The 24,040-nt window shown below is 42.2% G+C and overlaps 1 protein-coding gene and 1 pseudogene across 1 annotated transcript in view; both read right to left on the bottom strand.

Moving 5' to 3' along the window:
* The window catches only part of TTL (tubulin tyrosine ligase), a 34,698-nt gene extending 27,818 nt beyond the window's left edge, over positions 1–6,880 (bottom strand). Inside the window, 2 exon segments of the mRNA XM_025453929.3 lie at positions 3,822–3,900; positions 6,558–6,880. Of these exon segments, the coding sequence (XP_025309714.3) occupies positions 3,822–3,900; positions 6,558–6,714 (236 nt within the window). The 5' untranslated portion in view covers positions 6,715–6,880.
* Positions 6,881–19,988: 13,108 nt separating this feature from the next.
* On the bottom strand, positions 19,989–20,291 carry LOC112664399 (60S ribosomal protein L37-like; annotated as a pseudogene).
* Between the last annotated feature and the right edge of the window lie 3,749 nt (positions 20,292–24,040).

Raw genomic sequence — 24,040 nt, 5'->3', positions numbered from 1 at the left:
TGGCACAGCGGTTTAGCGCCGCCTGCAGCCCAGGGCGTGATCCTGGAGACCCTGGATCAAGTCCCATGTCAGGCTCTCTGCATGGTGCCTGTTTCTCCCTCTGCCTGTGTCTCTGCCTCCCTCTCTCTCTCTCTCTCTCTCTGTGTGTGTCTCTATAAATAAATAAATAAAGTCTTTAAAAAAAAATAATAATAATAATCAAAGATAAAAAATGGCAGTGGGATTGACATTTTCTTGCCGATATCCACACTCCATATAATCAAGCTAAATTCAAAGTTCCAAGGAAGGGAAAAGAAGATCTTATTTAGGACTTAACCAGACAGGTGTAAGAATTTGTGTTTCAACCTCATAATACAAGTTAACAATAATGATTTTACATATTTTTATAACATGACTCAGTGTGTGGATTTAAATTGAAATACACAGCATTATGTAAATTGGCTGCAAAAACTAAAGAAAAGTTTGAAGAGCAGTGTTGATATTGTTAAATTTAGAGTTTCTTTTCATTTTATTCAATATTTCTTTTTTTAAGATTTTATTTTATTTATTTGACAGAGAGAGCAAGTGAGATGAGGGAGGGGAAGAGGGAGAGAGAGAAGCAGACTCCCTGCTGAGCAGGGAGCCTGATGCGGGGCTCAGTACCAGCACCCTGGGATCATGACCTGAGCTGATGGCAGCTACCCAACTGACTGAGCCACCCAGGCACTGCTATTTGAATTTGATATTAATAATACTGTGTTGACACAAGAGTTAGCAAATTTATTTAACTTGGACACAGTTTTGAAAAGTCAATTATTCTAAAAATATGAACCAGTTTTGTCAATGTACATGCAACTATTACAGGAAAATGATTTTTCTTTCAGTCACTGAAAAAGTTTATGTGGGAACAACTTCAGTATGTAAATCTACTTTTTCAGTCATAAATTTTTATGAAATATAACAAGGGTTTCAAATGAAACTTTATTGTCTGGATTAAGATGTTACAAAAATGTAAAATGCACACCAGATTTTGAAGACTCAGAATGAAAATAAAATATATAAAATATCTCACTGACTATTTTTTACAGTTAATAACATGTCAAGGTGGTTATTTTGGATTTTTCTGGTCAAATAAAACATATTATTAAAATAAACTGCACCTGTTTCTTTGTACTTATTTTAATATTGCAACTAGGAAGTTTAAAGTTGCACAAGTGGCTTTCATTCTATTTCTGCTGGACAGCATCCTTTGCAACTGTTGCATTTCCTTAGAAGCCCATTTGGAAAGATATCACAAATGGAGGCTTATTTATATATACAAGGGATAAAAACTCACAAGAGGAAAAGAAAGCCTCTATCGTGGGTGAGAAGAAAAGAAGAAAAGAAGAAAAGGGCTCTGTGACTACAGCCTCAAGGCCTTGATGAATTTCTTAAATTCCCCGAAGTAACAGGAGGAAGGGACATGCTGTAAAGGGTCCAGTGGGAAACCCTATTAGGGTTCTGGGGAGCCCTGTGAGGGATGCCCAATCATATGGTCCATGGGTCCCATCTGTACAGATGACAACTATCTTAGCTCAACACTAAATGCTATGGCCATGGTCAACCCAGTTGGCCTCTAGGAGCTGCCATTTTATCCTACTTTAAATGAGAAAAATTACATTTTTAACTCTCTGGAACCCTTTCAAGCCATACAAAATTATGAGAGAGAAACAAAATGACAAAGGGAATCATCAATTCCTGGAACTACTACAATCCCTTGCAGGATACCTGACAGAATGAAGGACAACTCCCAGCCTGCATAAGTCATGTCACCATTTACAAAGTGCCATCACAGACCATGTTACATGCCGCAGAGGGACAAAGAGCAAGTATGATCACCACCATCTACATTTACAGATGGGTCACTGGGATTCACAGTGGTGTTGCCCAGGGTCATACCTACTCAGACCTGATCAGGACTCCAGTCATGTATTCTCTCTACTTTATTATAGATGCTAACTATGCAAATATGTAGGATGTTTTATATATATATATTATTTTTTTTACAGTATCCTCTGTTCATACTTATAAAAGCTAAATTCTACCTTTATCTTCAGTTTTTAAAATCATAAAGACTGAATAAACCTTTTTAAAAAATTTCTAAATAATCTGGATAAACAATAACATCCCACTTCTACTCTTAGTTCTAGTGAAACAATCTTTTGCATTCTAAATATGTAAATATGTAACAACAAGGGGCGACTGGGTAGCTCAGTCGGTTAGACATCTGTCTTTAGCTCAGGTCATGATCTCAGGGTCCTAGGATCAAGCCCACATCAGGCTCCCTGCTCAGTAGAGAGTCTGCTTCTCCCTCTCCCTCTGCGCTTCTCCCCCATCCTGCTTGTGCATGTGCACACATCTGTCAAATAAATAAAAATTTTTTAAAATGTACTAACAAGACTTCACAAAGCCTTGCTCACCTTTAGGGGTAGCTGGTGAATCATGAAAATCCATCACAGAAAGAAGTGGATACGTTAGTTACTGGAGCCAGTGAGTGTAAGCAAAAAGGAGAAAATGATGCCATGAACACCCAACCTTGGAAATAGATGGGAGCCCAGAGAAATGTGAAAGGGGAAAAGAGCATGTGCACTGAGTCATATCTTCTAGTGTCTTCTTCCCTAAATGATTTGTTTGGCTACACACACCTGTTTACCAATCATCATGGAAAGAATACTGGAGATCCATTAAAGCCCCAATTTTAGGGGCACTACCCAGTTTTTCCCAACTGAAATGAAAATAGTTACAGCAGTAACAGCCATAATAACTAGCAATAACAAGAGCTTTTACTTATGTAGTGTGAACTCCGAGACAGATATTACTCAAAGCCAGTATATAAATTAACTTAATTAATTCTAATAACTCCAAGGTGGTTACTATTATTATCACCATTTTGTTTATAATGGCGATTTCTCCTACAGAGAAGGAAACTGAGGCACAGAGTCAAATACTTACTGTTTACCACTGTGCTATACACTTTACACGTGTTGCCTTATTTAATCCTTACAGTTACCTTATGAGGTAGATTCTGAAGCTCAGAAGGATGAGGAAACCTGCCCCAGCTAAGAAGAGGAAGAGCTGGGATTAAAACCCAAGCTGCTGATCCTAGCTTTTAATCACTATAATACTGCTGCCTCTACCTTATGGTATCATTCTTACGACACTGCCTTAACCGCACTGCTCAGAGAAGGGCAGTGTAGCAGATAGTATTATACCCAGCCTGGGTGTTCCTTTTGAGGGGACCCCTGGCTGCTGTGAGCTGGCTGCCAAGACCTTATGCATGCCTTTTCTCCAGGGTCTAGCCCCTGCCCAGAAATGGGGAAGCTACATTTTCCACTTTCCCCCACAGCCAGAGGCTTCCTGATATTAAAGGACAGAAGCCAGGTCATCTTGTCTCAACTCTGAGGTACCATTAACTCTTGAGCTCTGTGGAGTCAGGCTGAGAAGCAACTTGAGCTAAAACTGTATCTTTGCTTGGCTTCTTCTCCCACTGTCTGTCCCCCAACCCCTTGCTTCCAAGTGAGTTTCTCCCAAGAGCTTCCACCTGCCCCCCCAGTAAATAACCCATACAAGCAACCTCGTTTCCCCTTCTGCTTCTAGGGAGCCTCATGTGGGCTTTAGCAAACAGCAAAGTTTTAGATTGCAATCAAAGTAGCACAGAGGATGCACCAGAATTAATACTGTTGGCTTTTTAGACAAAAGTATTTTTATCCTTTAAAAAAAAAAAACCCACATTTTTGCTTAAGTGCTTCAGGATGAAAGCTAAAACATTTATGTAATACATCGAATGGATCTCAAACACTTACTTCACTAAAGAAGCTTTGCGACACAGTTTGTCAGCCCCCCTGTAGTAATTCACCAACTGCATCAGCCCAGGCTCGTGACCTATAAAGGAAAGAGGAGGCTCAGAAGGGAAAGAGGACAGGTGGGAAATGACAATGTCAGCACCAGCATGCTGAAGAGAGAACAGCTGTGTCATGCCCAGCTTTCCTTTCTCCCATTTCAGAACTGGTTGGTGAAAATGGAACAATTCCGTTGCCCACCTGTACTCCTCTTTCACAGCATGGCACTGGAAACCCTCCCTCGCCCCATGGTGGATATTAGGGTATCAACATCCTAGCTCTGCCAAAGACGCTGCTGCCTTTATCTTCCTAGGGTGGAAGGGTACTTTCTATTTCTCTTGATCCCCACCACACCCTACTCTTCGCTTAACACAGAGGGACTTAATAATTTCTGTACAATACAGCTTTCATAGTCATGCTCTGACACCCCAACCTTGGTTTTCTATAGCCATCAAGGAAGGCAAAAGAACTACAATATTGCTGTTCTCAAGCATGTCTACCTCTGCAAGAGTCTAAGAGAGACACAAGACGTAAACGAAGGTGGAGAAGCCATGTCTATAAAATCAAAAGCCCTGAGGATTTTCTTCTGTGTATCCTCCACAGAGAAACTCATCCTCAATAAAGCTTATTGCTTATCCCCTCCTCTAAAAAATGGAGCAGAAAAGATATATACAAAAACAAAAACCTCAATTTTTATTTGAAATCCTAACAAAATGTATTGACTTTCCAGCAACAAAAATAAAAGTAAAATCAAAGGAGTTTGAGTAGAAGATGCCAGAGGTAAGAACATGTCTGAGAAAAGCATATAATTGAATAAAAATATTTAGGTACTAACTAGCTCTCAGGGTCTCCCTAACTACTAGCCAGGCAGATGTACCTGGCTCACACTTGAACCACCTACCTTCTCATCTCCATGGCACCAAGCATTCCTGACACTTTACCTGGCTCTATAAGCCATCTCATTGGGTTTCACACAGTGCACTTACAGCAAAAATTAAATATCCCTAACACTGAAGACACATAAATATATGGGTGTAGGATTCTGTTTTCTTTTCCATAAAAATCAAATGTTTACTTATCATCTGCTGACTCTGTGGTCCTGTTTAGGATTTGGACCCTATAAATTTCTGCTCCTTTTACCTCTAGTCCTGAGCATCATAGCAATGCCAACCACCCCTGCTTCAGCCCCAGTAGAGACAATTCGGTCTGTTTTTAATATTAGGATTCCCCCTAAACTTTTACAGCCAGGCATTGACCAGTCCAGGGAAGAAGGTAAGTCAGTATGGCAGGGAAGTGGACAGAGCAAGAAGGAAATATATTTTCTCAACTATAAGTACTTCTTCTTTCAGGAAAGGTATCCTCTTTGCTGAAGGTTTCCTGGAGAGACAGGTTAACAAAAGGGAATCTCCAGACACGTTCCCTGTAGTCTCAGAGTTCTGGGGGTTGGAATCAGCCCCTCCATGGAGTCCCCATCACGCATACATTCTAAAGTTGTATAACAATAAAAAGCTGTCCATGGTACCATTCCAAAGAAAAAATTCCCATAAGGCTATGCAACACCCTTCCTTCCTGAAATTACTACAACTATACAAGCCCCTCACGGAAAAGCTGTCATGTAAGCTCACCAGGAGCCAGTCAGTTCCAAACGGCCTGTTTTCAATCTGCCCATTCAACCTCTCTACCCTCTGACCACACCTATTTCTAAAAACTGTGTCCTCTGCTGGACACTGAACACCACCCTCTCTGGGTTGCCTTCCAGGGCAGAGATGACCTTTCCTCATCATTGATTTTCGTCTTCTGTCTTTGGCAATTCGATTTGGTCCCCACCCCAGGAGAATTTTGGAAAGGGACATAGCTACTCTGAGAGAGGGTGCATCTCCAGGATGACTGCGCAGTGAGGAGAAGCCACGAGACTGTCCAGGTCAACGGGAGGTAAGTTGAAGTGATCTGCACAACTTCTCGATGACGTCACCCGGAAAGGCGCTGCCGGTCCTCTCCTTTCCCCTGCTCCGCCCTCCAGGCGAGGATGTGGACATGATGGTGCCCAGCCAGCATCAATCATGTGAGTGAGGCTAACTCCCTCGGGATGGGCAGGGCGGAGAAGTGGAACACAGGGGGAAGCCGGTGTCATGTAAAATCCTCGGGGAAGCTAAGGAAAGGGCTAAATCAGACACCCTTCGGCCCTTCCCCGGCCGGGCTCACTTCTGGAACTCCTGCCTTTGGGTTCTAGAGGTCTTTTGCAAATCCCCAGTGTGTGTGAGCCCTCGGGGAGCTGAATCGGCAGCGTCTCCACCACGCACAAGGATCCCCCCCGCGCCTACGCCAGGCGGGTGGAATCCGCCGTGCAGGAAATTCCCAAGAGGACTCCAGCCTGAGGCGGGTCGCGCGCCGGCTCCGCGGGGCCTGGTCCCGCCGCAGCTCTGCGGTGCGCGGTCCGGGGGCGCCCGGCGGGGCAGGGCGGGAACGCGCGGCCCACGCCCCCCGGGCTGCAGGGACGCGCCATTGTCCGGAGGCGGCGGCGGCCCGGAACCCCGCTTACGGGACGGGAAGGCATGCAAAGCGGTTGGGCTTTAGACCGCTCCGCAGCCTTCTGCTCCATGCCCGAGGAACCACGGAGAGGAAGATTTATGACCTTAAGACAAAAGCGCTGGTGCTGAGGGCCGCGGGAGGAGCGGGAGGGCGGGGACCGGGGGCGCTCACCCAGTCTCCCGAAGGGCAGCCGGTTCCTCTCGCCCAGCATCAGGTTGAACCTGGGGTTGTCGCGCCTCAGCCTCTTCCAGTGCCCGGTGGCGAGCAGCAGCCGCGACACCTCGGCGTAGACGCTGCTGTTCTCGTCGCGCACCACGAAGGTGTACATGGCGAAGGGCCGTGCGCCCGGGTCGCCCGGGCCGCCGCCGCAGGGACCAGCCGGCAGAGGGGGCGGCTCAGTGCGGAAGCCGCCCGGACGCCCGCCGCCGCGCCGGCTCCCCGAGCCACTGGGGTCCCGGTGGCGACGCGCCCGGGCGCCCGCGCGTCAGCCCGGAGGCCGCGCCCCCTCCCTGTCCCCTCCCCGTCCCCTCCCCGTCCCCTCCCCGTCCCCTCCCCAAGCAGCTCCCGGCGCGGCCCCGCCCCCGCCCCGTGATGCCGCGCGGCCGTCCGGAGGCCGCGCCCCCTCCCCGTCCCCTCCCCGTCCCCTCCCCGTCCCCTCCCCCGGCAGCTCCCGGCGCGGCCCCGCCCCCGCCCATGATGCCGCGCGGCCGTCCGGAGGCCAAGCCCCCTCCCCTTCCCCTCCCCCTCCCCTCCCCCCTCAGCTCCCGGCGCCGCCCCGCCCCCGCCCCGTGATGCCGCACGGCCGTCCGGAGGCCACGCCCTCTCCCCGGCCCCTCCCCGTCCCCTCCCCTCCCCTCCCCATCCCCTCCCCTTCCCCCTCCCCTTCCCCCTCAGCTCCCGGCTCGGCCCCGCCCCCGCCCCCGCCCCCTGACGCCGCACGGCCGTCCGGAGGCCGTGCCCCCTCCCTTGCCCCCTCCCGTTCCCCCCCGCCCCGTCCCCTCCTCCCGCAGCTGCGGGAGCGGCCCCGCCTCCGCCCCGTGATGCCGCGCGGCCGTCCGCGCCCGGGCCCGGTTGTCGGGCGGGGACGGGGGCGGGGACCGCGCTCCGCAGCTCGCGCTGTTCCCTGCTCCGGGATCCCAGGGGGCTGGCGGCTGGCCGGGGCGAGCGCGGCTTTGGCGCACCCTTGATAAGGTGCTACTTAGGGAGAACGGAGACGGCGCGGCCCCCTGAGTCCCGGGCCCCAGCCGAGGATCCCCTACTGTGCCGCACGTTGCGGCTCCTCCACCCTACTGTTCCGAAGGGAAGATTTGTGGGTAAAGATGAAACGTTCCAAAGCCCAGTCCAGTGTCTGCGGATGGAAATCGACAAGGCACTTCTGAAATGTATGCAGAAACGCAAAGGTCGAAGAATAACAAAAGCAATCTTGATGAAGAAAGTTGGAAGACTTAATACTCCCAGATATCAAGACCTATAAAAGTTACAGTATTTAAGCACAAAGCTATAGCCATTAAGAAAATGTGGTTTGGGCACAGGAGAGACAAGTAGACCAAAGGAAAGATACCTATCTATCCATCGATTGATAGATAGAGTCACTTGGTTTATAACAAAGGTGACATTGTAGATCAATGGGGGGAAAACGGACTTTTCAATAAATGAGGCTGAATCAGTGGATCTACATTTGGAAAACAAAATTAATCTTGACCTCTATAGTACACAAAATCAGTTGCAGATTCATTGTGAGTTGATGCATCTAAATATGAAGGTAAGGCAATAAAGCTTTTAAAAGAAAACGAGAAAATCTTTATAAACTTACATTAGGTAAAGATCTTAAAGAGGACACAAAAAAACCTCTAGGGATAAAGGAAGAAACTGATGAATTAGCAACCTTGAAAATAACGTTTATTTATCAAAAAACACCATCCAGAGAACGAAAAGGAAAGCCACAGAATAGGATATGATGTTTGGCACATGTATATATATATGTGTGTATATATATATACATCTGACTGAGGATCCTTATTTAGGAAATAGGAGGAATTGCAAATTAATAATTTAAAAAACTGGCAAGCTAATTACGAAAGAACTGAGCTGGGTATTTTAAGGGAGAATCCAAAAGGTAAACTCTCAGTGTAAAAGAATATTTGGAGAAAAGTCATAGGAAGACACTAAATAAAGAATATGTTGGGCTAAGAAGCAAGGCCACATCTAATACTTGTAGGGTAATAGTATAGATGAAAGCCATATGTGTAAATGTCTACCGTATGTCTAAATATTTTGAAGCTATAAACCATGCCCATAAGCTGCTAGATAAAATATCTTCCTGCCTTACAAATACATAATGATAAGGATGACCTGGAAAGCCAAGATTTCTAGAATTTTCAGATTCATGGAAGTTCAATGCCAGAAATTGGAAATACTGAAAGAGATGACACTGGCCTCTGTCCATGGCCTGCCCCTGTTTCTTCCCTTCCTTGATTCCATCCAGCTCCATGAGGGGGCCATGCCTATATGCATGGAGACACTACAGCCAGGAAATTCAAGCTCCATCTACTTACCCAGAACCTTCCACAAACAGCTGCATTTTGGCAACTGCCCAAGCATAGGGGTACACAAACCAGCAATGTCATTGACCCTTTGGAGACTAGACCCTGGGAACAAGCCAGTGCCAGATCAGAACAAGAGCTGAGGTATTTGGATCATGAATTCTGGTTCTCAGATACTTAGCATAGTCTAGAAAGGGGAAGGGACTATATCCCCTTGGCCTCACAAACATCTCATCCATAGGGAGGGACATGGCTAAAGGAGGGTCAGACTGGGAGTCCCTAAAGTAAGGGTCTTTCTTACATGGGCCTAAGGGTCATATTCCTAAGAAATAATCTTCAGAATCCTCCTCTATCCTTTCCCTTTCTCTGCTCTTTGTGTCCTATACTTGGACACCAAACTACTAAAAATTGTTTTTCTCTCATTATCTCTCACATTACCACAATCACGTTATGCTTTGGGTTTTGCATCTGTCTTCTTCCTTTAGCCCCTTTACCTCTCCAGTCTTTCCCGAATGTCACTACCAAATTAATCTTTCTAAAACATAGCATTCCTCATATCTACCCACACATCAAAGACTGCAACAGTGCATTGAAGCCAGCATCCTCAATTTCAGAGTCGTAGCCTTTTATTAAGTCTTTCCATTGTACCTTTATTGCCACACTCACCACACTACTCTAACCAAAGTCTTTGAAGTGCCCTGATCATCATCAAGGTCAAATGAAAGTGTGTTAGATAGCTTTAATGTTGAGTGTGCATTAACCTTTCCAAAACTGATGAATCATATGCCAGATGGATCATAAAGTTCCTATTAAAGCCTTTTTTAAAAAAAAGAATTTATTTATTCATGAAAGATACAGAGAGGCAGAAACATAGGCAGAGGGAGAAGCAGGCTCCCTACTGGGGAGACCGATGTGGGACTTGATCCTGGAGGCATCCCAATCAAAGCCTTTACTTAGCTAGCATTTTCTACCTCAGAATTGGGCTAAATAAAATAAGACTTACTATTTCTTTAGACCGAGGTCTTGGTTGCTCTTGAGCACTTTGGAGGTAGGACTGCCTCTTCCTTCAATAGAGGCTTTTGACACCCCTCCCTGAAATAGGATGCAACTCATACTCTTCTACTCTAGAACACCTGTGTTTAACAAGTCCTTGTTCCAGACCATGTTCAAGGCGTGGAGGACACAAGTCCTTGTTCTCACAGAGCTCCATTCCTGGGGAAGCTAACATTTTTCTGGATGCTACCTAGAGGAATTGAACTGGAGAAGCAAATATCCCTACAGTTTCTGCTGCTGGAATTCTGGGTTGGAGTGAGTGTGGGGACAGGAATACCTTTTAGAAACACTGACATCTCAACATGTAGGATGAAGCTGGTTATGTCCATATGGCACCTGAGTCATTTTCTCCTCTATTTCCTGTTCTTCCTAGATGCAATAGCTCCCACACAGAGATGAAGGAAAATAGAAAAATAACTCAGTGAGTTGTACTCAAGGGGCATTGTGAAATCTAGAGTTACAGGGTGTCAGTGACTGTGAGGTTTTGTCCATACCTCCTATCCAGAGGCCTCTGATGGAGCCCATACTCTCTTTCTATGGACCATGTTGCTACAACATGATGCATGCTCAGAGTTTGCACAAGGGTAATAGGCCTGTGGATGACCAACTTAATTAGATATTGGTAGCATCTTTTCTATTCTTTCTTTTTTTAAAAGATTTTATTTATTTGTTTGGAAGAGAGAGCACAGTCAGGGGAGGGGCAGAGGCAGAGGGAGAAGCAGGCTCCCCACTGAGCAGAGAGCCCCATAGGGGGCAGATCCCATGACCCTCAATCCTGACCCAAGCCAAAGGCACGTGCTTAACCAACTGAGCCACCCAGGCATCCCATGACATCTTTTCAAAGAAATGAAAATATTGATACATTTAAGATGATTTTTTCCATCCTGTAAAATTATGATAACTAGTAGTGCTAAGGAGCTAGGAATACAAGAGGCATTTGAGAGGGGAGAATCATGGGATACCCGGGTGGCTCAGTGGTTGAGTGTCTGCCTTCAGCCCAGGGTGTGATCCTGGAGTCCCAGGATCGAGTCCCACATCAGGCTCCCTGCAAGGAGCCCGCTTTTCCCTCTGCCTATGTCTCTGCCTTTCTCTCTCTGTATCTCTCATGAATAAATTAATAAAACCTTTAAAAAAGAGAGAGGAGAATCATCAGGGAAAATTTCCTAGAATAAATCAGTTTTGAAACCAATCTAGAATGGAAGGAAACTGAGTCCCATCTGTATTGACTGAAGGAAAGGCCAAAGGCTACATCTGCCTCTACCCAGTTTATACCTCATCTGACTTTGGGTATCACTAAGAATACCTCAACAAGGAACATCTAGGTTTTACTAGTTCATTCCTTCACCTACATAACTCCTGAGGCTGCCACTTGTGAAATTCTCTTTTCCTCATATATTCCTGGAAGGGGGCTTTCCTTCTCATACCAAGCCTCCTCTGTGGTTCTCTAGCCTGCAGTGCTCCTCAGGGTGAATCCTACCCTTCTCTGGTGTTCTCCCAAAGCTGGAAAGACCATCCAAGTGTCCCTGATGTTTCTACTGAAAGGGAAAGACTACCCACCCCTTTTAGAGTTCCCAGTCCTAGAGTAGAGCAAAAGAGTGATTCTTCTATTGTCTTCTCAGTGATCCTACTGAAATTCTCATTTCAGCTCCAAGCCTCCACTCCAAAAAAACCAACCTCCTGCTCCTCTAGGCAGATCACCTCTCAGCCTGTCTGGAATACTGGTTGTGGCCCAGCTGAAACAGCATGCTCCATCTTGGGTGGATTCCTAAGAATTGAATTGCTGCCTCCTCTGATAAATTTTATGTTTAACTTTTTAAGATACTACCAAACTGCTTTCTAAAGGGGATGTACCATTTTACATTCCTGCCAGCAATAAGAAAGGATCTCTTTGAAACCTTGTTAACACTTGGTATCATTGTTTTAATTTTAATTTTTAAAAATATTTTATTTATTTGTTTGTTTGTTTAGAGAGCACATGAACAGGGGAAGTGGCAGAGGGGGAGGAAGAGAGAGAGAAAGAGAGAATGCTCAAGCAGACTCCCTGCTGAGTGGGGAGCCCAACTTGGGATTCAGTCGCAGGACCCTGAGATCATGACCTGAGCTGAAACTGAGAAAGCATCACTCAACCAACTGAAACACCCAGATGCCTCAAGAATTCTTTTTTTTTTTTAATTTTTATTTATTTATGATAGTCACACAGAGAGAGAGGCAGAGACACAGGCAGAGGGAGAAGCAGGCTCCATGCACCGGGAGCCCAACGTGGGATTCGATCCCGGGTCTCCAGGATTGCGCCCTGGGCCAAAGGCAGGCGCCAAACCGCTGCACCACCCAGGGATCCCAAGAATTCTTTAAATACTTTGGATACAAGCCTTTTGTCAGATATATGACTGGTAAATATTTCTCCTAGTCTGCGGTTTATCTTTTCATTTTTAATGATATCTTTTATAGTGCAAAAGTTTTAAATTTCAATAAATTCTAATTTACTGATTTTTTTCTTTTTATGGATTTTAAAGCTATAAATTTCCCACTAACTACTGCCTTAGCTGTATCTGATATGTTTTGATCTGTTGTACTTCATGTTCATTCAATTCAAGACAGTTCCTAAGGTCCCTTGTGATTTCTTCTTTGATCTATAGGCTATTTTTTTAATGTGTTGTTCAATTTTTAAATATTCAAGGATTTTCCAAATGTCTTTCTGTTGTTGATTTCTAATTTAAGTCTATTGGGATCAGAGAATATACTTTGCATAATTCTAATCCCTTTTATTTATTGAGACTCTTACAGCACAGCATGTGGTCTATCTTGGAAAAGTGCCACGTGTGCTTGAAGTAAAGAATGCATATTCTCCAGTCATTGTGTGGAGTGTTCTGTATATGCTAATTACGGTGCCTTGGTTGATAGTACTGTTCAAGTTTTCCTAATTTTCTGATCAATTTTTCTATTAATTATTTAAAATTGGATTTTATATTTTTTTAGGTAAACTCTACCCCTAATATGAGGCTTGAATTCATGACCCCAAGATTAAGAGTTGCATGCTCTCCTGACTGAGCCAGCCAGTCACCCTTAATTAAAATTGGGTTGTGAAATCTACAACTATAAATGTATTATTTCTCCTTTTTGTTCTGTTGGTTTTAGTTTCATATATTTTGGGGCTCTATTGTAAGGCACATTTACACTTCTAGGTGTTATATTTTATGACATATTTACCTTTTTTATCCTTATGAAATGTGTCTTTTTGTCTATAACAATATTATTGTCTTAAAGACTATTTTATAATAACAGAAGTGTGTATTCATTTTTTTTTTTTTTTTTTTTTTTTTAGGGATGCTAACAAACTGGGTGGCTTAAAACAGAAATTGATCTCTCACAGTTCTGAAGCCAGAAGTCTGAAATTAATGTGTCATCAGACCCATGCATTTTCTCAAGGCTTTAGGGAAGAATCCTACCCTTTCTCGTCCTACCATCTGATAGTTGTCAGCAGTTTCTGGTGCTCTTGGCTTATATCACTCCAATTTCTGCCTCCATCATTACATGGCATTCTGTGTGAGTTTCTCTCCTCTTTACAAGGATATCAGCCATTGAATTAGGGCCTACTCTAATCTAGTATGACCTTAACTTGATTACATCTTTCAGAGATCTCATTTTTAAATAAAGTTGCTTTCCTAGGTTCTGGGTAAACATGAAATTTGGAAGGACATTGTTCAACCCAGCAGAGCACTCTCCCTCTCTTTTACAAGGGATAGCTTATACCCATTCACTTTACTTTCCACCCATTTGTGTTTTTGAATCAAGTTTGTGTCTCTTGTAGATATAATTAGGTCTTACTTTTTTTTTTTAAGATTTATTTATTTATTTCAGAGAGAGAGAACATGAGTGTGAGGGGCAGAGGCTTGAGAGAGAATCTCAAGCAGACTCCCCACTGAGTGTGGAACCCAAGGCAGGGCTCAATCTCACAACCCTGAGATCATGACCTTAGGCCAAAATCAAGAGTTGATCACTTAACTGACCAAGTCACCCAGGCACCCCTGGGTCTTGCTTTTTTTATGCTGTCTGTTGATCTCTGTTTTGATTAGAGTGTTTAGAGAATTCAGATTTAATATAATTATTGATATTATTTATATGTTTGTCATTTTGCTATTTGTTTTCTATGTTCTCCTTCTTGATTGTCTTCTTTTAAAAATAAATATTTTTAGTATGCTATTTTATTTTATTTTTCTAAGTATGTTCCATACCCTACATGGGGCTTGAACTCACAGCTCTGAGATCAAGTCACATGCTCTACTGACTAAGCCAGTCAGGTGCCCCTCATGTGCAATTTTAATTAATTGTTGGTTACCTTTAGTATTTTTTTTAATGTTTTATTTTGGGGGGGGTGCCAGGGTGGCTTAGTTGGTTAAGTGTCTGACTCCTGGTTGTGGCTCAGGTCATGATCTCAGGGTAGTGAGATTGAACCCTCTGTCAGTCTCTGTGCTCAGCCTCCCTAGCTCATGTGCACATGCTCAGGTTCATGAGCTCACTCTCTCAAATAAGTAAAATCTTAAAAATAAAATATTTTACTTTTTTAAATATTTCATTTTTAATAAATAAAATATTTCATTTTTATTTTTTTAAAGATTTTATTTATTTATTCATGAGAGACACACACACAGAGAGAGACAGGCAGAGACATAGGCACAGGGAGAAGCAGGCTCTATGCAGGGAGCCCAATGTGGAACTCAATCCCAGGACTCCAGGATCACGCCCTGGGCCAAAGGCAAGCACTCAACCGCTGAGCCGTCCAAGCATCCCAAATATTTCATTTTTAAAAAGTAATCTCAAAAAAAAAAAAAAGTAATCTCTACACCCAACATGGGGCTTGAATCTACAACCCCATGATCAAGAGTTGCATCCTCTACTGACTAAGCCATCCGGGTGCCCCTACCTTTAGTATTTTTTTTTTAAGTTATTTTCCTGTTGTTTCTTTTAGGATTATAATGTGCATCTTAACTTTTAAAAATATTTGCTGCAATTTAATACATTTTAATTCTGTTAAGATAATGAAAATTTGCTTTGTTTTTTAAAGATTTTATTTATTTATAAATGAGAGACACAGAGAGAGACAGAGACACAGGCAGAGGGAGAAGCAGGCTCCATGCAGGAAGCCCGACGTGGGACTCGATCCCAGGTCTCCAGGATCACGCCCTGGGCCGAAGGCATCGCTAAACTGCTGAGCTACCCGGACTGCCCTGAAAATTTGCTTTAATGTAGTTTTATTTTCTCCTCTTTCATGCTTTGATTCTTGTAAATCCAACAATACAGTGTTAAAGTTATTATTTTACATAATCTTATATTTTTAAGTCTGTTAAGAGAAAAGAGAAAAATGTGTGTATGGTTTTGATAATTACTTATATAAGTAGCAATATAGAAATTCTTCATTGCTCTCTATTGATTTGAATTATCATCTGGTGCCATTCCCCTATAGGCTAAAGGATAGTATGTCTTGTGATAGACATAGACTCTTCTGCCTCTGGGAAATCACTTTCACTGACAGAGAATCTGGGTGTCATCATCCGCTGCTCCAAACAGAGTGAGCCCTTTTCTTTTTTTCTTTTTTTTTTTTTAGAGTGAGCCCTTTTCAATGGCAATAGAGAAGCTACTGGTTCTTATGGATTTCCCTCCCTGACAGAACCTCACATTGAGGCCATAGATGGACTCAGCACCAGACTAGAATGCCGTAATGCTGCACAAAGCAATTGCTCAAGCATAAGCACTCCTCAGATTGTTGTATGCCTTTGACCAATTTCCAGAGTGCTGAAATGGTTGTTTTAGGGCAATTTCGTCTATCTTTATAGTTGCTTTTAGGGAAGAGTATTTGAGAGTCTTCTTGTTCAATCATTACCAGAAGTCCTGCCTCAATCACTGTCCCTCCTAACAGTGTTGTAATTAATTTCTTCAACCAAATTCCCTCCACTTTAAATACCTAGAATGGTTTCTGTTTTCCTGACCAGACACAACTCAAACAGCTGTAATCTTTAGGAATTTATTGAAAATCCAGGAACGGGTGCTAATTTGAATAGGAAATCATCCTCAGAGATTTGGTAGCATTCATATGCCCCAGTCTTCAGTTTCTTCACTCAGAAAGTGAACTTAATAACACCTAATTAAATTGTTGTATGGAATAAGTGAGCTGATGTGTGGAAAACATCTGGAACACAATATGAATTAATACAAAGTGAAGTCTAGGGACTCCTGAGTGGCTCAGTGGTTGAGCGTCTGCCTTTGACTCAGGGCTAGATCCCAGGATCCTGGGATCGAGTCCCGCATCGGGCTCCCTGCAGGGAGCCTGCTTCTCCCTCTGCCTGTGTCTCTGCTTCTCTATGTGTGTGTCTCTTATGAATAAATAAGATCTTTTTAAAAATTTTAAAGTCTATTTTTCCTCCAGTTTAAACCCAATTACTCTTACTGTTCCAAGAAATAGCCAGAATATTTCCTCAACAAATTCTTGTAAAAATTCACACAAGGGAACTAGAAAGAATCCAAGTTAATTAAACTGCTCAGTGATTCATCATCTGCCTTTTATTAGCCCTGGTGCCAAATTTCTTCTCATTCCCAACAACAAAACTGTCTAAAGACTCCTAGTTAAGTTTTGTTTTTATGACTGGACTGATTAAAACAAGTTAGCTTTTTTCTCATACTTTAATCTTGTTCTTATTTTTGTAGATAAGCAGCACTTTTAATATTGCAGAAACAGCAGACTTTCCATAGCTCCATGCATAAATTATGATGTTTGCTTGTTAGCAATCCTGTCTGTGACGTCAGTAGCAGAGTCAGCTAACAGTTGCTGGGCAATGCCACAGTCTCGAACTGTAGTGTGGATGTAAATAGATTCCTGTTGCTGAATTTTAGAAAACAAAACACAAAAAACCACCCAAACTTGGTTTCTTACAGTTAAAGTGAATCCAGGGGTCTGCTCTTTGGCTCAGAGAGTGGGAGGTGTCTTCTCATCAAGGTAAGCAAAAATGCCATGTTTTCCTCCCTTATTGGTTCGCTGTATGTGGCTACACTCTTGTAATTATTGATCAAACATTTCAGTCTTGGAATTTTGTCCATTTGAACACACAATGCTTGAAATTTCTATATAATATCCTCAAGTTGTCATTCAGCTTGTATGCCACCAGGGGAAGGAAGTTTATTAACCCCCAAGTAATAGTACTCCTAGGATTTTTGAGATTTTGATTGGAGATGCCCATTCAACCTAAGAGAGAATTTTCTCTTGCTACATGGCTTTCATCCCTTGTTCTGAGAAGCTCCATGGAGCGTTCTTCCCTCTACTGTATGTAGTTCTACAAATAATGAAAACCTCAGCCATGTCTTCATAATTAGACTAACCATTGCTTAAACTGGTCCCTAGGTCATTCAGTTTGCATGCATGAGTCTGTTTTCCATCCCATTTTCCTTCCTCTGAACCTCACATGTCCTTATTTTACTTTTTTACATGTTGCTGCTAGGCCACAATATATTCTATTCTTGCAAGGTCCTGCAAATTACCCCTATTTAGCTCTTTAATATTTTGTAGATGTCTTTCCCCTTGTAGAGATTAAATTAGATGAACATCAAGTCAGAGAAATATTGATACATGTGAGTCAGCATGGGCTAAGACCATGTCACACTTCTGTTCACAGACTGGAAGGGATGGAATCTTTCCTCTCAGAAGACATTGGCTCCATGATACAGAACAAGGCCATTGAGAGAATCATCTCTCCAATGACTGTCCAGCTTTGCCATCTGATCATTTTGATGGAGAAGAAAGACAAGGAAATTGAAGCATTTGCCTGTTTAGAGAAGATGGCAGAGGAATTGGCTCAAGCAAGTGAAGACTTTGTGCAAGTTGCTAAAAGGTAATAATTTCAAAGAACTCTAGCCCTTTTCCCTGACAAGCTTGCAGAAGAAGAAGAGCCTTGTTACGGTATTCTTAAATGCTTTGGAAAGAAGTCAGGTGGAAAAATAAATTGGTATAACATAAAGCAAATCCTACTTATTAGTTAGGGTGTACATAACCCTAACTAATCTTTCTTCTCTTTGCTTTATTTACTTGAGGAAGAGAGGGAGAGTGTACAGGGAGAGAAAGAAGCCCAAGCAGATCCACCCTCAACATGGAGCCTGGTTCAGGACTCGATCTCACGACCCTGAGATTATGACCTAAAACCAAACCAAGAGTCAGTCACTTAACTGAGTCACCCAGACAGTCTGGGGTGTATTTTCATTTTTTTAAAAAAGATTTTATTTGTTTATTTGAGACAGAGATTGAGTCCATGAGAGAGAGCAAGAGAGCACAATCAGGGGGTAGGGGTAGAGGGAGAAGCCGACTCCCTGTAGAGCAGGGAGCCTAGGGGGAACTCAATCCCAGGACCCCGGGATCAAGACCCGAGCCAAAGGTAGACACTTAACTGACTGAGCCACCCAGGTGCCCTGGGGTATACTTTCAATATACAAACATTTCAGGATTAGTTCGGTTTCCTACTAAGAAGCAATTGTATGTTCCATCAAAGTTTCTAGGTTCGTTCTTCTTTCACAGATTATTTCTTATGGTAGAGATAAGACTTTTCAGAGTTGTCTAAACAGAATTTTCATTAGCTGTCATTCAGTGCATTGGGCCTGATTATTAGTTAACCTGCATGGGAATTTTTTTCCGTATTAAATTTAGTTCCAGGGTCCATGTGAAAGAGCCCAGTTCAACAAAACTGAACTCTATACTTGAAACAGAGTTGCATACTACAACAAAAGTTTTACATTTTCACTGCCCCAAACTTAACATAAGCTCAGCAGCTAGACTGCCTGTGTTTGAATGCTGGCCTCAGCCCCTTGCTAGTTGTCTGGCCATGGCTAACTTCTTAAATCTGTGGGTGCCTCATCTGTAAAGGTAGATAATAACCAAACCTCTGTCATAGGACTGTCATCGGTGTATGAGAATAATCCACACAAGTCCCTGAGCACAGTGCCTAGCATACCGTAGCTAATGAGCGATTGCTTCTGGTATATCTTTTTTTTTTAAAGATTTTATTTATTTATTTATTTATTTGAGAGAGAAAGAGAACGCACAAACAGAGGGGAGGGGTAGAGGGAGAGGGAGAAGCAGACATTCTGCTGAGCAGGGAGCCCCATGTGGGACTTGATCCCAGGACCCTGAGCACCCAGGAGCCTCAGATATATCTTTAAAATAAAAGAGGTCTCATAAATATTCCTCTCTTTTTTTGAAAAAGGTTTTTTAATTTATTTGAGAGAGAGAGAGTGGGTGAAAGAGAGAAAGAAAGGGACAGAATCCCAAGCAGACTCCCTGCTGAGCACAGAGCCCAGCACAGGGCTGGATCCCACAACCCTGAGATCATGACCTGAGCAGAAACCAAGAGTTGGTAGGTTAACCAACAAAGCCACTCAGGTGGCCTGGTATTTCTCTCTTTCATCCAACAAGTATTAATTGACCATGTAGTAAGGTGGCAGGTACTATTCTAAGTGCTGAAATATAGCAGTGAATAAGACGTTCACAGTTCCTGCCTTCAGGAGCAATGGAGCAAACAGAAAATGCAACAATTAACAAAAATGCAAATTAAAATGGGTAGATACTCTTTTTCTGGAAAATTAAAAATTCGTGACGAGGTAGAAACAAGCTAAATGTCCTAGTTTAGTAAAGCATGATATAACTTTATGGTGAAACATAAAATACAAAATAGGTGCTAAAAATGTGGATGAACATTTGTTAGGGGAAATTTGTAGCATTATTTTATGTGGTTACCAAACAAAAATTGTAAGCTAATATAGAGCTAGAATGAAGACTGAAAAAGTATGAAGCTGTCATAACAACTGTTCCAGCAAGGGTTCCCAGTGGATGCTAAAATTGGTGGGCAAATGTTTAATAGGAGCAAGATATTTATAATGTCTCAAGGTATCTTCTGGCAAAGTTTTTATTAACTACAAAGGAGAAAGTAGTCATTTTTTGTTTTGTTTATTAAAACCAGAATGTTTATTGTGACTAATCATTGAAATCCTTAAGATGAACTGCAACAGCTGCCCTCTTGGGCTTAGGTGTCGTTCCTTCAGGGAATCCATGCCTGAATCTGCAGTATACAATTTTTAGGAGCCTCATTGGACCAGTCCCAGTGGAATTTTTATCCTTTATCCTTGGCACTCCAGTTATACTTTCTCTTCCGCTTGGCAGGCTAACCACATTTGCCACAGGTGGACGGACTTCTGTAGGTGGTAGGCCTTAGAGCCACAGTGGTGGCACAACATGTCTTATTGCAACGCTTCCAAACGATGACGTCCCCTTCATCATCTTGTTTCCACGGCAGACCCCCGAAAGTAGTAGTTTTAAGGAAGAGAAGGCCTTACCTGAGTGATCAAAGTTAACATTATTATTATTGGGAGAAAAATACGATATGCCTGTTGATGTGATGCAGTGAGAAGGACAAAGCACCATTTCTGGGGAATTACTTCCTAAAATGGATAATGAGAATCTGTTAATAAAACAGACAAACCCAAGCTGAGGGACTTTCTACAAATAACTGGATTGTACTCAGTTTGGGAAGATGAAATATCTTATTTCATCATAAAATATTTTTTAAATAGATAAGCTGGTAAATTCTGTTATATTTATATGTATATTTCAAATATATATTTGTGGCTTTTAAAAATATTTTACTTATTTATTCATGAGAGACACACAGAGAGAGGCAGAGACATAGGCAGAGGGAGAAGCAGACTCCCTGGGTGGAGCCCGACGCAGGACTCAATCCCAGGGCTCTGGAATCATGACCTGAGCCAAAGGCAGATACTCAACCACTAAGCTACCCAGGCATCCCTGTATTTGTTATATATATTGCAACACACACATACAAAAAATATAGAGTTGGGGACTGGATATGATCTGACTCCAGTTATGTAAAAAGAAAAAAAATCATAGAAAGAAACTTGCCAGAATATTTAACAATGTACTTAGGTGTTTTATAGTAATACTCTTTTGTACATTCCAAGTTTTTTTAATGTAATGCATTTATAACCACAAAAAAAGCACACAAAATTTTGAGAATAGGTAAACATCTTTTTTGTCTGTTTCAGTATGAATGCCTTTTTTGTATTGTCTGTTTCAGGCAAGTAAAATATTTAGAAAGAGAATTATCTGTGCTCATGACCATGGGAAATGATCCAGGTCACCAATCAGGACAATACTGCAAATAATTCATATTCTGACTTGGATTTGGCTCCATGGGCTTTCAGGGCAACTCCTTGAGCACTTCTCAAGATAGGCCAAATGGAGGCAATCAGCACAAAATGTGATAAGTGTCTGGCTGGCAAGTTCCCCTGTCTCTCTCTGCTGGGTAAGCTCTCAGGAAGCCAGAGAGAACCTGCCACGTCAGCAGACTAGTGTTGGGAGCAAGACAGGGCTTCAGGAAAGACCCCACAAGAAGAGGTCTATACAAGTACATGTTTCCTTTTGCTTAAAATGTATCTTATGACAAACATTTAGAAAATATGAATGCAATGAGGAAGAAAATAATTGTCCACAAGCCTACTGCCTAAAGATAACCACTGTGAATATCCTGGTATATATTGATTACAGATAGTTCCCCTTTTTCTCTCTCTCCTTTGCACTCCCTCTTCCCATTCTATTTTCTTTCCCTGTCTCTCCCTTTTCCTTTTTTATTCATGTAAAAAAATTGCATAAGTTTATCTATCTCATACTGGTATCTCTAGTTCTAAACTTTTTTTTTTTTAAGATTTTATTTATTTATTCATGAGAGACATACAGAGAGAGGCAGAGACATAAGCAGAGGGAGAAGCAGGTTCCCTGTGGGGAGCCCGATGTGGGACTCCATCCCAGGATCCTGGGATCATGATTTGAGTCAAAGGCAGATGTTCAACCACTGAGCCACCCAGGTGCCCTTCCGGTTCTAATCTAACACCACAAGGTCCTTCCCTACCTTCCCATTTCCTTATTGGGATCTTCTTTCTCCAACGGTGAGAATCCTGGCTCTCACCATCCACAATATATCCACTGATCTCTTCAACCCTAGGGTACACATCAAAGAGTTGCAAACTTAACCTATACCCCATGTGAGAAACAAATGGACTAACTAAAGAGCAGTATTTGTGTGTAGTTCTTACTGTTTTTAACCTGACCCTATCCAGGAAAAACACTGTTCTCCAGTTACTTAGGCTAGTTCTTTTTTTTTTTTTCCTCACCTCTTTCAGAGTTGCTATGTTACCCATTTGTCATCATATTAGTTTTGTACTGTTGCATTTCAAGTTGCCACAGTCTGAAACAGCACATATTTATTATCTCACAGTGTCTGTGGGTCAGGAGCTGGTCCACTGCTTCGGGTCTCAGCAGACTGGGTGAGCTGTGTGACTCAGGTGGCAGCTAGGGCTGTAATATCTGAGGCTTGAGTCCCTTTTCCAAGCTCACTAGTCATTGGCAGAATTGTTTCTCAGGGTTGCAGAATTGAGACCTGGTCTTCTCCACAATGTGGCAATTTGCTTCTTCTAGGCCAACCAGAGAATATCCTTGCTTCTTCAAATCTGTCTCTTCAAGAAGGACCCACATACCCTCTTTTGAAGGGTCACCTGATTTGGTCAGCCCCATCCAAGATATCCCCATTTTTATTAACTCAAGCCAAATGATTAGAGATTCTAATTACATCTAACAACATCTCCTTTTCCACATAGCACAACTTGATCATAGAACAACATCTCATCTTATTTGAAGGTCCCACCCACATATAAGGGGAGACCATTATACAGGTAGTGTGCACGAAAGGATGAGAATTTTGGGTCCATCCTAGAATTCTGACAACTTTATTAACTAGTTAATTTTTTCCTTTTTGCATGTCATTTTTGGGTTTTCCTCCACATGCTAGTTGATTTTAACACGTATATTTTCTTAGGGGTGCCTGTGTGGCTCAGTCAGTTAAGCATCCAACTCTTGATCTCAGCTCAGGTCTTGATCTCAGGGTTGTTGTGAGTTCAAGCCCCATGTTGGACACTACGTTGGGCATGGAGACTACTTAAAAAATAATAATAATAAAATAGAATAAAATAAAATAATAACATGCGTATTTTCTTATATTTTCCTTTTTACATAAGGGTAACATACTGTAGACATAGTTTGCATTCTAATTATTTTACTTAACAGTATATCCTGGAGATCTCACATGTCATTTCATAGAAATTTTCTTTGCTTTTTTACACAATGGCATAACATTCCATCATTTGTATGAGTGCACCATAATTTACTTAACCACTTTCCTATATTGGGCATTTAGATTGTTCCCAAAAGTTGAAATTACAAACGATGTGGCAATGAATAACTTTTTTTTTAAGATTTTATTTATTTATTCATGAGAGACCCAGAGAGAGAGAGGCAGAGACATAGGCAGAGGGAGAAGCAGGCTCCCCTTAGGGAACCCAATGTAGGACTCAATCCCTAAACTCCAGGATCATGCCCTGAGCTGAAAGCAGGGGGCTCAACCACTGAGCCATCCAGGAGTCCATGGCAATGAATAACTTTATATATGTTTACTTTCATGTTGTTGGAAGTGGTAATTTCCTGGTAATGACGTTACTGGTTAAAATATATTACACGATATATATTGAATACATCAAAATATATAATAGGTTATTAACCCTTTATAATGTATTTTGGGTTACATTATTAATCCAATACTCACATTGTTAAGTGATAAAAGCAAAGTGTACAATGCAAAGTTATATTAGGCTTATAAACATTGAATATATTATATATTCTAAAGTTATTAGCTCTTTGTCATATATTGAAAATATCGTCTCCTAGTTTGCCATGTCATTTGATTTAATATAATTTATTTTGCCAAAAAAATTTATTTTGCCATGCAAATTAAAAATTTTTTATATAGTTAAATTTATCGACCTATTTTTTATTGCTTTTGAATTTTTAAAAGGTTTTTATTTATTTATTTGAGAGTGAGAGATTGAGAGCCAAAGAGAGAGCACAAGCAGGGGGAGTGGCAGAGGGAGAAGCAGGCTCCCTGCCAAGCAGGGCTCAATCCC

The sequence above is a fragment of the Canis lupus genome, chromosome 17, assembly GCF_003254725.2.
Source record: "Canis lupus dingo isolate Sandy chromosome 17, ASM325472v2, whole genome shotgun sequence".
Lineage (NCBI taxonomy): Eukaryota > Metazoa > Chordata > Mammalia > Carnivora > Canidae > Canis > Canis lupus.
This window is presented reverse-complemented; position numbering and strand designations above follow the sequence as displayed.